This window comes from Drosophila elegans, unplaced genomic scaffold, assembly GCF_018152505.1.
Source record: "Drosophila elegans isolate 14027-0461.03 unplaced genomic scaffold, ASM1815250v1 contig_133, whole genome shotgun sequence".
NCBI classification, from domain to species: domain Eukaryota; kingdom Metazoa; phylum Arthropoda; class Insecta; order Diptera; family Drosophilidae; genus Drosophila; species Drosophila elegans.
The window spans coordinates 2105490-2118314 of record NW_024545499.1 but is presented as its reverse complement, the minus strand read 5'-3'; the positions used below and the strand labels follow the sequence as shown (position 1 = coordinate 2118314).

At 37.4% G+C, this 12825-nt stretch overlaps 1 protein-coding gene across 2 annotated transcripts in view; it reads left to right on the top strand.

The window, feature by feature from the left end:
* LOC108149603 (terminal nucleotidyltransferase 5C) overlaps positions 1 to 12825 on the top strand; it is a 50461-nt gene that overhangs the window by 25737 nt on the left and 11899 nt on the right. The window contains exon 1 of one of the 2 annotated variants that reach the window (XM_017277299.2): positions 5739 to 6434. The exons of the other annotated variant lie outside the window; for it this stretch is intronic. Coding sequence (XP_017132788.1) covers positions 6396 to 6434 — 39 coding nt within the window. The 5' untranslated portion in view covers positions 5739 to 6395. Of the gene's footprint in view, positions 1 to 5738; positions 6435 to 12825 lie in introns of those variants that run through there. 2 annotated transcript variants of the gene reach the window in all.

The following is a 12825-nucleotide window of genomic DNA, read 5'->3' as shown; positions in this document are numbered from 1 at the left end:
AATAAATGCGAATTTCTAAATTTTAAACTAAAGAAATTAAACTGTGAACTAGTGCTTTAATAATAAGTTATGCTTTACTTATGGAATGTTCTCGCAAATAAATAAATAAAATAAATTATTACAAAAAAGGAAAAAAAAAAAAAAAACAATATTATTATTACTTTTTCAAATTTTTCTTAAAAAAATATAATTTTTTGTATCAATATAGCGTGTAAAATTCTTAAATTACTTTGAAAGTTAAGCCTTTTTAATAGACTTTAAGATTTCCTTGTTAATTTTACTTAATTTACTTTTAACGTGTACTTTTATCCAAGAACACAATTATAATTTCGAAGGCAAATATGCCATCAAAAGCGAGTGAGTAAACCCACTTTTGTCCAGTGATTTATTCTCTACTCCCCCAATCCCTGACCCTGCCTCCAGGGTCGACCTTATGGTGTGCTCGGCTTACCGGCGTCAGGCGGGCGACAGGATATTATCCGTGGGGCTTAGGTGTTGCCAAAATGTCGCTATTTCACGCTCTACCCGCTCCCTGCGACGACCAGACAACTTTCAATTTTCAACCGAAAATGGCTAACAAAAATGGCAAACCGAATAATAATAATTGTTGTGCGTATGTGTGAGTTTCATAGTCGGGGCTTTGTATTATCAAATTGGTTCATGGCAATTCTTGTGCGTTGTTGTGCCGCAGTTGCAGTTGCAGTTGCGATTGGAGTCTAAGCTCGGAGACGGAGCTGCACGAGCTCGTTAGCGGAGGCTGTTGCCTCCATGGAGGCGTTGTTGGTTTCTTGGTGACTTGGTTGCCTGGTCCGACTGCGACTGCGACTGAAGAGTGTTAGGACACAGCTGCTGCAACCAGTTCCAGCCTCAAGCCATTCTAATGTGTCCGTGTCTGCAAAGTGAGCGTTGCCACAGTGGGCACCCGATGTGGAATATTATGTTTTTATCAACAAGTTTTTTTTTTTTAGGATTCTGAATATACACGTCTTATTTTTAAACGCTAAATATATTATCTTTTCGTCCGAGCTAAGAAAACCCTTAATTTGAAACTTAAAGTTTCATTACGCCAATATTAAAAAACATCCTCGGTAATGAACATTTGCAGGTGTATTTTTCAGATGTATTGATAAGTTCAATCCTTGCACAAGTTTAAAACTTACAATTTCATTTAAGCTTTGTTGAACTTTATATAGTCTGTGTGCCTATACATCCCTTAAAATAACTCTTTCGTTTCTTAAACATTTGTGCCTTCATCAAACGAATCTTAACTGTGTGCAATTTATGTGAGGTGCATGCGTTGCATTACTGCTGTGGCTGCTATTACTGCGACTGCCCTTGGAGTCGTTTCTTGACGTGCTGCAAAAAAAGTTAAATAAAATTGGGAAAAAAAAACAAGGCACACACTTTCAGAAACTCCGACAACGACACAATTAAGGTCGTTTCTGCGTGGGCGTGTGGTGATGAGGAGATCGTAAATCTGCGTCCGCCGGCGGCGAGAACGTGTCTGGAATCCAGGATGCCGCTTTCAGTCTCGTTCTGGCCAATCTTCTGCTCAGCCTCAGGCTTGCGCTGATCCACACTGCGTATACGTAACATTGGAGCTTGGCTTTCTGCTCGTTGCTGGTGACTTTCACTTTTTGTTTGCCTGTGGCTGTGCTTTCAATTTGAAATTCTTGCATAAAAAGCGAATGCAATCAATTGAAGTGCGAAGTGCTGGTAAAGTAGTTAACCAACAGATAAGGTAAAAAGTGGCCCTGAAAGTGGGTGAACAAAGCTAAATTGGTAGTGAGCGTTCGATTCTGCGACACAGACTTTGGTCTTAATTCAATATTTCAACAATTCACTTTGCATTCTCTTGGCCAGCCATAATCAAACGACATTTTTTGCAAAGCAACTAAAGAACAGCAACAACGAGCAACAACTAGCAACAGCTGCTGGCCAACACCCAATATGGCTAACACAGACAGACACAAAGGCCGATTTGATTGCATTAGAGCCGCTGCAGTTGGAGGGTTGGGGTTGGGTGGCTCAAGAGACGGGATAAATGCAACAGAAGCAGCGAGCTAGCTGGGCAAACTAAACCAGTCTTGAAAGGTGTCTTTTATATGTCTATGTATCTATATTAGCCTGGCAGTGGCACACAGATACTCACCAACACAGCGGGCGGCACAAAGACCAAAAGTAAAGCAAAACACTTTTTGGCCAGCCGAGCAAAAGTGAAGTCGTCAACAAGTTTCAGCCAGAACTTGTTGTTGGCTATCGGTTGTCTTGGGTTTTTTGCTTTTGATTCAGCTGTTGTTGTCTTTTCTGTGGTCTTACCAAAATCACTCGAGCATTCCCTTCGCTATCGCTATCAAAAGTCGGACGATTTCGACCGAATCGCTATTACAGGGGGTGGGATAGGGTGCTGGGAGCTATTATGGGAAGTACATAAATTGTGGGTCCACAAAAGCGGGCTGTTAGGCAGAAGCAGGTACAGCTGAGATACAAATTTGATTGAATTTATCTTGGTCTGTCCAAAAAACCATTTAATTCTGATTTGATAGTTTATGTTGAATGGATAGCCTAGGATTTTTTTTGATTGAAAACATAATTTATCGTAGCCGTTTATAAATGATTTTAAATTTAAACGTAACTCATTATTACCATCATTTCGTAACTATAATACTTTTCAATGTATTAAGTTAAAGCTTTTTTTCCTTTTTGCAACTTAAATTAATTGTGTTGTTTCAATCGATGGTTTATAACGCAGCCTGTCCTTGTCCTTCCGGCCACAACAGCCTGATTTTTAAACTTATACGCCTAGAATTTGGTCAAATAGTATATTTACTCATTAATTTCTTTATTATTGAAAGGGTATATCAACTTCGGCTTGCCAACGTAATCTTTATTACAAAATCCTTAAACCATTTATTTTGTTTTTAATTTTTTTTATTGGTAATTTGTAACTTCATTTATTAGTCAATTTGGTTTGATTTATATAATATTAATTATATGATATCGTTGTCTTGATTGCCTAATGTTTTTTGTTATAAGCTTATCGAAATCTCTTTTTATTATTTTCAATTCTTAGCATTTATTTTGCATTTATTTTCGTGACTCAAATACTGATCGATTTCAGAAAACATTAGTTTTATTATAACTGTAACTTTTCAGACAAATGAGTTTTTGATGCAATAAGTGTTTACAGATTTGGATGTAACCTATTTATAGACATTTTCCCTGGGTTTTCATTTCGTTAAAATTCATTTTTATTTATTGCCCGACTAAAAAAACGAAGTACTTTTAAAATAAACCAATTTAATAGTTATTGTTTAGTTTTTATATCGTTTTTGCTATTTTCTTTTGTTATAATGCAAAAAATTATTGTTTTGAGGGCTTTCATTTTATTATTTTTTCTACTCTTGTGAATTTAATTTATTTATGTCTTTTTAATCTTGACTAAAAAGTGAATTAAAACAAATAACATTGTACACAAAATAAAAAACTATTTATTCTGTTAACAAAACGTTTACAAATTAGTCAAATTTAATATATAATATATACAATATGTATATATATATATATATATATATATATATATATATCAAAAATATAATCAAAAATCCAATTATTGTGCAAGAAATAAAAATCTTAGAAAGCGATTTTTTTTTCAATATTAATTTTTGTTTTTATTGGCGTTTTTGGTATTCAGCGTCGCAGATTTTAGTGAATAAAATAGCAATTTGAACGATTCTTGTTTTGCGTCGAGTGTGTGTTTGTGTGTGTGAGTTCGGCTGAGAGCGTAGTAAACACATTTTTAAAATCGAAAGCAAGGTCTTTTCTGCAGACAACGTTGCTGTTTTTGCTGTTGTTGTTATTGCTGTTGTTGGCATACCTTTAAGCTCGAACTTTTAGTTTAGAACGTAATTTATAAATTAATTATTGGCCGTAGTCACATGTTTGGGCCACGAATTCGAGCGCGCCTAGCCATCTATCTAACGTATTTACTATTTTTTGTTGTCGCTTCGTGTGGTTTGTTTTGTAGGGCTTTAAACTATTTTTACACGAACAAACAAACAAAACGAAGACAATGCGAAAATGGCAAGTGCATAGGTTTGAGATAGCGGCAAAAAAAAAACAGAAACCTGTGGGGGTTTTTACAGAAAGGGTAACGGTGCTTTGGCACGTGTCTGCCAACCCCTCGACGTCATCGGCCACTAATTGCAATTAGCAAGGCCAACGGCAGCAGCGGCATCAGCAATTGCTGCTGGTTTGTTTGGCGTTGTCAAGAGCAGCAGCGCCCGATAAGCCAGCCCCATACGTCCTGCTACTGAGGTTTATAATTTTAACTCCCAACAATGCCGCTTTCGCTGATAGCAGCAGCAACGTTAAAGCAGTCCACACCCGAAAAGAGATTGTGCAGCATATGCTAAGCTCACAAGAGATTTTTCTGCATATTCCGAGGTATCGATTTTAAGAATAATTTCATAATTTTTTTTCGACATCCGAAGGAAGGATTTAAAAATTGATTGTTGTTGTTTAGTAAACTTTTTTAAAATTTTACATTTTTGTTATCGCAGCTAGGGTCTATTAACTTTGGCTTGTCGAGTTGACCTTTTTTGTTTATATCTAATTTGTTTGATAATTTTGTGGACTTTTTTATTTAATATCAGACTGAGAATAATTAGAAATTAATATATTATTTTATACCTGTTTGAATAGCTACATATACACTGATTGTGAATTTAATTCTAAACAGTATTTTTGTTGTTTTGTTATTATTTTGTTTAATACGAATAAGTTAAAAAGTAAAAGTCATCATTTTTGTATGAAACCAAATGTTTATTTTTGTATGACATTTCTTTATTGCTTTGTGTTTTGTTTCATTTGACTTGTGACTAAAAGTGGTAGTTTTAAAGCAAACATTTTATCTTTTAAAGACTTTATCAAAATATTTTTATGCTAATGCCCATTGCTCATTAACATTTTGAATACTTTTATATCGTTGTTTTCTGTTTTTAGAATTAGTTATTTTAATCACGTTTTGCCATTTGTTGATTCTTTCAACTTTGCTATTGTTTCCTCCAAATTTTCGTCCCACACTTCGTATACATAATCTCAAGTGAATGTACAAAAATAAACAACTTATTGAAGAGCAGAACAAATATAAAGAGATGCGAATAAAAATAAATTGTTTATTTCTAAAAATAAAGTAAGTCGATCAATAAAGTTGATCAAACAAAGACAAAATAAAAACGAAACAATTATATGCTCAAGTAAAAACGCTAAAGTCAAGCTTTTTGCCTAAACAGTTAAGCATTTGCAATTTATAAGGGCACATATTTTGATAATTTTATATTTAATTAATTAAATTCTTTCGGAGGCTGCCAGAAAGCCAAAAAAAGCTTATTTTTCTGACGTAATTGTGCCGTTAGCAGGCCACAAACAAAGCACACAAAGCTATATGTGTTTATTGTTGTCTTCTGATCGAAGTTTGCTCGCTTTGCCGGTTTCGAAAAAAGCGAAAAGCGAAATAAATAAAATAACAGCATAGCAACTAGTGGCGGTGGCGCAAATATAATTAAACTTTCGAATGGGATCATTGCGAGTGCGAGTGCGAGTGCGGCGGACCTGCAGTTTCGTTTGGTTTGATTTCCACTCAATTGAGCGAGCTTTCCGCCGCCGCCGGAGCTTTTCCCACTCAATTGGAATGGTGGAATGGCCGCGTAGTCAAGTTTCATGCCAACGCCGATTGCCGTTGAAATCAGTCGTTCAACGAGAGTGACCGCGTGCGAAAGCCAGAATCAAGACATCGCACATCCTCCCCGCTCTGTACTGCATATATTTAAATATTAAATATTGACAAAACAGCCAGAATCCAAGCCATCGCCTTGCGACGAAACTCAATAAGCTGAGAGTACACACTATACCTACCGACACCAAAAAGAAGGTGGTGCATCTTGAACCCAGACACAGAAATAGAGCAGAAAATCTGAAAGCCCCTAACAGAGAAATCGAGGGAACATTCTGGCAACAGGACTGCTGCTCGCCCACAACCACCCACTCCATAGCGCCCACATCGAGTGGTAGAGCCAACATATGTTCGCCTGGCTACACCCAAGCTGAACTACCTTTTGGACCATATGTTGCTAACGCTGTTTCGTGTGTGAACCAAATAACATATATATCCAAACAAGAGAAATTTCCCAAGTGCGCGTGTGTCTAGTGTCTAAAAACCAGAAAAAGTAGAAAAAGTAAAAAAAGTAGAAAAAGTAAGAAAAGTGGAATTGAAAACGAAAACGAGGGGAAAAAGCCGAATTAATTGCCAGCAACTCTCGCAAAAACCAGAACCATCTGGAGTGCTGTTATATTTTTGCCCATATATCCTGTCGCTCGTCGCATCCAGCATTCTTATGAAACCGGAAAATCGGCATGAGTCGTACAATGCAAAGGTAAATGTCAAGACCACGCCCACTCCAATCCCCCCCAAAGGCAAGCCAATCCACTTCACTCCACTTCTCTACCCGCCCCTTTCACGTTGCATGTAGCATATGGCGAAACTTAAATGCGCAAAAATCCATCTCTATCTGTATCTCTATTTCGTATCTGTATCTGTATCTGTAACGCGCCTTCGCCGCTGACAAATCTCGTTAAAGTGTTTTTTTTTTTTTTTTTATGTATCTTTAAGTGCGTTTATGGCATTCGACTCTCTCAACTGTTTATTGCTGTAGCTTGGTTTTGGCCCATTAGGTTTGAAGAATTCGCAATGATTATCGTTGTTATTCTCGTATTGAATTTCATTGTATGAAAATAAGAAGCAGCAACAGATGTTTCGATAGGAATAAGAGAAGCCACAGATGTTGATCAAGATCGAAGCGAATTTGGTGATTGATTATTGTAAATAAGATACTAAGAAATTCGGTTGCGTCCAACAGTGGGTCATGAGCTGCCTTCTACACATTCTAAAAATAATGCGAAATTGTTTATATGAAAAAGAAACTGTCTTTAATAAATAAAAAGATAAATAATAATCCAAATAATAAATTTTATTCAAAGGTATTGATGAAAAGATATAAACAAAACTTTAGACTGATCCTTCTTTTTCTTAGTAAATTAATAATTGAATAACATCTAGAAAAGGATTGGTCAATGTCTGGTTTTATAAGTTGGAAAAAGATCTCGCGTAATCAATTATCATTCACAAAACTCCATAAACGAGGAATTGCGTAGTGCTCTGAAATGTTGTTGGCATGTAAAAAACTTAAGTTCGCGTACGTCATTCAAATGAATGCAATGCATATGGCTGCCTTTGGCTTGGAATGTTAAATTGGAATCGGAATTAGAAATTGGTATTCAAATTCGATTTCCAATACATAATGTCTGCACACAAGCGTGTTATATACAGGAGGGTATGGGTATATGTCCGAGCACATATCCGGGTTCACAGCTACGTCAGTTTCGGTTTCGGCCTTAGTTTTTCAGTGGCTGCAGTGAAACCTCATGACTTGGACTTGGTCTGTTTTTCGTATTTTCTTTCAGTGGTCTGGGCCAGCGTTTGTCTGGTCACGTGTAGGTAGGCCAACAAACGCAAATTACATTTGACGAAGCTAAAACGTCCAACAACTGAAGCAACCCTCACTAATTACATTACATTATATATAACACTTGGCGCAATGTCTTCGTCTGTTTGTAGTTTGTTCACGTTGTGTCACCTGAATTGGAATTTAAATTTTTCGTCTTTGTCTACATGGCTAAAGACGCATTTGATACTAGCCTCGATGAAAGAAATTATGTAAACAGTGTGGTGGGAAAAGTGGGGGCAGGTAAATAGGAGATACTTGGGTGTGTGCTTACACATGAAGTATGAACTTAAAAAATTGTAGATCTTCTGTTTTTTTTTTTTGTGTTTGAACAGTTTGGAGTTTATTTATTTGCCTTCCGTGTTTGTTTATTATGACAACAATGTTTCCGTCTAATCCCTCCATGACGATGATCTACTGCACTTGTTGTTCGTCGGAATCGATAGACTACTTCTACTTGTGCCCCCATGCAAATATCTGGCACATATTTGTTTAGTTGACCACGCGAGCTTCAGTTATTATTATTTTCTTTTTTCGTTTGCAGAGGTTAATAACCTGACTTTAAATTAGCCAAGCTCAGCCGCCATCTACCTGAGTTGCTGATGTATCTGTATCTCGACCCGTTCTCCGTTACGAAGTTTGCTGGCTTCTGACCCCATTCAGCTGCGGGCAGTTTCAGTCCGAATCAAAATCCGAACAACATAATAATACCCGCTCCAGGGCAAATCCGTGAAGTGTGTTTACTTATCTCGGAGATATTAATTACGGGGGCCAAGCCCAGAACGTGGCTCACAGAACGTAAGCTGATTATGCCGCGCTTGTCTATTTACAATCAGATCCCCAGAAGTTTAATTATGCAACTCGAAGAGCTCTTTTCCCATTTTCTGTGGGGGCGTTTGATTTATCCCTCTAGAAACGTGATCTTTGTAGTCTTCCAGAGAGGATCTGAAGCCAGTTTCCCACCTGACCAGGTGAGCTGTTGCCACAGCCTAATTGCAGTTTACGTGGCTCGACTTCGTGACTTGTAAATAACAGAAATCATGCCGAAAACAGTAAAAAACGTTTTGGCTTAATGATGCAGATATACAAGCAAACGTGTAATAAAACTGCGTGTTGAATAATTCTTTTGATTGCCGCGGAGTAGGGAAACTTATGGGGGTGTTGACTTTTATAACCGAGAGTAGCACTGCGGTTTCTTATCTTAGATCTTAAGCAATAATAATGGGATTTTACTACTGTCGTATTAACTATGTTTCAAAGTAATCTTTACTAAAAGTATTGAATACTCTTTTTAAATATTTATCTATTCATCGAAGTATTTTTAATCACAATTAATTTGTTAAAATTGTAATTCCTTTTAATAATACAAAAAAAATTAATATTTTGTCCTTAAATAAAGACAATAATATTTAAAAATTTTTGTAAAATTAGTTTTAGGAGTTATTTTAAAAAAGTGCAATAATTCTGTTTATTTTCTGGGGTCTGTAATCATTCTCTCAAACCTGAAGAACCCAGACATTCTTGCGCAGATTTGATCTAATATTGTTTGTTCTTAACTAAACATTTAAAAAAGTTGTATAGTGATGGTAGATAACTACTCTGTTTAATTAAATATTTTACATATTGTAATCAGTTTAACATGGATTTCAAGCTTTCTCTTGTTTTTCATCAATCTCCTTGCTCCACATAGCGCTTTAACATTTGTTAACCTATTTTTCCAATGTAAAAACATTTGCATATCAACCCATTTCGTTTATTTTGAGGAGGGAATCTATCCGTTTTCGTTTGCATTTGGCACACGGGCTTTAAAATAATTTCCATTATGCATGAGTCGTCTAATCAAAGTTGCATTGGGCAACTCCAAGACGGTAAAACAAAACCCTTTTTGGAATGCAATCAACTTTGATAATTTGCTGGTTTGCTCTAGTTAATGTTGTTTTTGCTTCTGCTGCAGTTGTTGCTATTGTTGCTGTTATAATTGTTGTTGTTGCTGCTGTTTTTGTTGTTGTTATTGATTGTCAACCTTCAGCGAACAACGTTGTATGCCGCACACGGCGAAGGTCGTCCACTGCGTTCGTTGTCCGTCGCATTTGTATTTGTATTTGTTGTTGTTGTTATTGTTGTTGTCGACGGACGGACGGGCGGCGGCCTATCGGCATTTATTTCATGCACAAAAAACTAAAACTAAACCGAACCGATCTGATCCGAACGAGCTTTGAGCTTTATGCATTTACATACATTCGGATACTAGATGCACATATGTCTATATATCTTTGACTTTGATTATATATAGATTGGCCCCACCGAATGTGTGTCTGTGCAGTTGCGAAATTTGCACCGTTCCAATTAAAAATGGATACGTTCAAGTTAAGGACAGACGCAGCTAATTGAATTAAGGCGCAATGCTCGTGCATTGATAGATACTAGATACTACATATCTACGGGCTTTACACCTGCTGTTGTCTGGCTATTTTGGGCCCCGAAATTATTGAACGTAAACACGGTAAATGGGTGTAAACTATACCTATATCCACGTTGCCATAGTTTCCCATTTCGAGTGCTTCGCTTTGTTCGCCTTTAAACAATGCCAAACAAGGCAAATATGAACAACTTTCAGCTGTTTAAATAGCATGTGAGAGCCTAAATTAAAAAAAAAAAGAGAAAAATAAACTGAGTATAATATTGAAACAAATATAGATACAGATAAACTGGCCGAATGTAGAGCACAAATGCTGCCCTAGATTGGCCAAGAATGCGACAATTTTGGTTTTGTTCAGGTACAGTAAAGGGTCTGTACAAATATCCGAAATCTCTAGAAAATCATGGGTACACCCAGTCGAGATTTCACATTATTGGCTAAATTAATTGAAAGAAATGGTGCGCCCCGGCGGAATCTAATTTGAATGTTGTTTTCTTGTTCGGTTGCCAAGCGCCGACGAATTTCCCCTCTTTTGTATATTTTTAAATATTCTTTTCTATTTTCTGAACCATTTTAGTGGCGACACGTTTATCTGTCGTATGCATAATAAATCCTTCTTCATGATTAACCTTTCGACATATTTCTTTTGCTTGCAGGTAAGCTTCTATATCGAAACCATCATCGCTATCGGCATTGCTATCGCTGTCGATATTGTGTAAGTATCGACTGTTTTTCACAAAGTTCACTGACCAGAAGAAGAGACCGAAAAACTTTTCTGTTTGACCACACAGAAATCGAAGAAAAGCGCGTTTGCACAAAATCCAAACAAAAAGTAAAAATGGGTAAAAAAAAGATTTCACTTTCACGCTTAAAACGGCAAAACGCAGCCAGTCACAGATACTTTGTTGCACTCGCAATGCCAGTTGGAGTTGTGGCAGTTGCACTTGCTGTGGCAATGGCCATTGCGATTGCACACAGAAGTTCCACCAGCCGCAAAAGTGCAGATGAAATTTCTGTTTGCTGCGGCTTTTGGTTGCAGTTTCATCAGTGCCTCCTCTGTGGCTTTCACATACAAAAAGTTGGCTCTATTTGAACAAGTTTAGGTCCAGTTGGAAGAATTTTATTACATTTAATTTAATAAGCTGAATGTAATATGAATTTCTAGGGGTTCCTGTCATTTATCTGCTGGTTGCCTAATTTCTAAAATCTATTTTGCTTTGGGTCAAAAATAGTCGGTCTTTATTTCGGCATACCAGGCATTATTAAAATAATAATAGCTATTAATATAACTTTATAGATAATACTTAAGTGCATTTCACAGTTATTAAATGATAGATGCCTACTCAAAAATTGCTCTAATGCCGAACATCTACAAAAACACATTTTAATATTTTCTATTTGCTCAATATTACAAATAAAATATTTGTATTTCTTATCCGATAATTTATTTTTAACAGTCGTGAATCGGCTTTATTTTTGGGGTCCCCAAAAAAGGGCATATTTTAAAGTTGGCCAACAGATCTCGATCGCACAACTCACACTGAATCGCTCGACGGCAGTTGAGTTCAGTTTCGTATTCGTATTCGGATTCGGTTTCGGTTTCAGGTGCATTTGCAGTTGGAGTTGTGTTAGATTAAGTCGCGTCTCTCGACTCTCAGGTGCTTGTTTTTATTTCTGTCTTTATTTTGTCGGTGGTGCCACAGCACTATATTGCCATGTAGCCACGGTGGTGGTGGTGCTGCTGCTTTTGTGGTGGCGCAACGCTTTGGCATGTGCATGTTCATGTGCATGACTCGAGTGCATTGTACAACACACAAAGGCAAACGCAAAGGCAAACACATGAACAATTGCCACAACATTAGCAGCAACAATTTGCGGCTTGTTTGGGCTTTGGGTTGGGCTATTGCTTTGCTTTGCATTGCTTTGCTTTGGTAGCCGTTGTTTGCTAAGTGAAAAGCGTTGTTTTGTTTTTCAGTAATTTTCACCACTAACTGGGGGATCTCCGTTGGAGTCCAACAGGTCAACTGCTCCATTTGGTTCTTTTGCAGACTGCTCACAACAACGGCAGTTGCTCACAACATAAATGCCAAATGAAATTTCAAAGTGAATAATAATAATGGTAAATATACAAATGTTTGGAACTCCTTTCACTTTTTCGAAAAGTTGAAACCAATCCGTCGTTGTTGCTGTTGTGTTGCTGTTGTTTTGCTGTCGTGCAACGAAGCATTGCCTGCAGCAGCAACAGCAGCAACAGCAGCAGCAGCAGCCACAGCAGCGGCGGCGGCAACATCGCAGAATGTTTGCCACATTGCCACAGATACACGAGGCAAGGTGGCATTTCAGAGTTCCACTGACACAGAGACCAACTAAAGCGCAACGCAAAATCGCAACGCGAAGCGAAACGAGTCGCGAAGCGAGCCGAAGTACGAGTATCTGCCAGATACAGATACCTATGCCGATACAGATATATATACAATACGGCGTTGAACGAACTTTCAGTGGCTGCTTGCTACTAACCTTTCGTAGCAGACTCATTCCCTGATCCAGCTCCAGCACTCAAGACGCTTCTGGCCCGGCCAAGCGCATCAAATGTATCTCGTCGAGAGAGAACTATAATTGAAATCGGGTTTCTATTTTTATTACTATTTGATGATTTGACGACCGCCTGATGGCTGCGCACTCGAGTGGAGCTGAGCAAAAACCAAACGAAGGCATCGACTCATGTCTAATAGGCAGATTTCGCAGCTCGCACTTGAATGCCCACACATCGGTGCAAATCAACAGCGCACTTCAGAATCAAGAATATGCCAAAAAAAAAAAAAAAAGTTAAAAAACTAACATGAT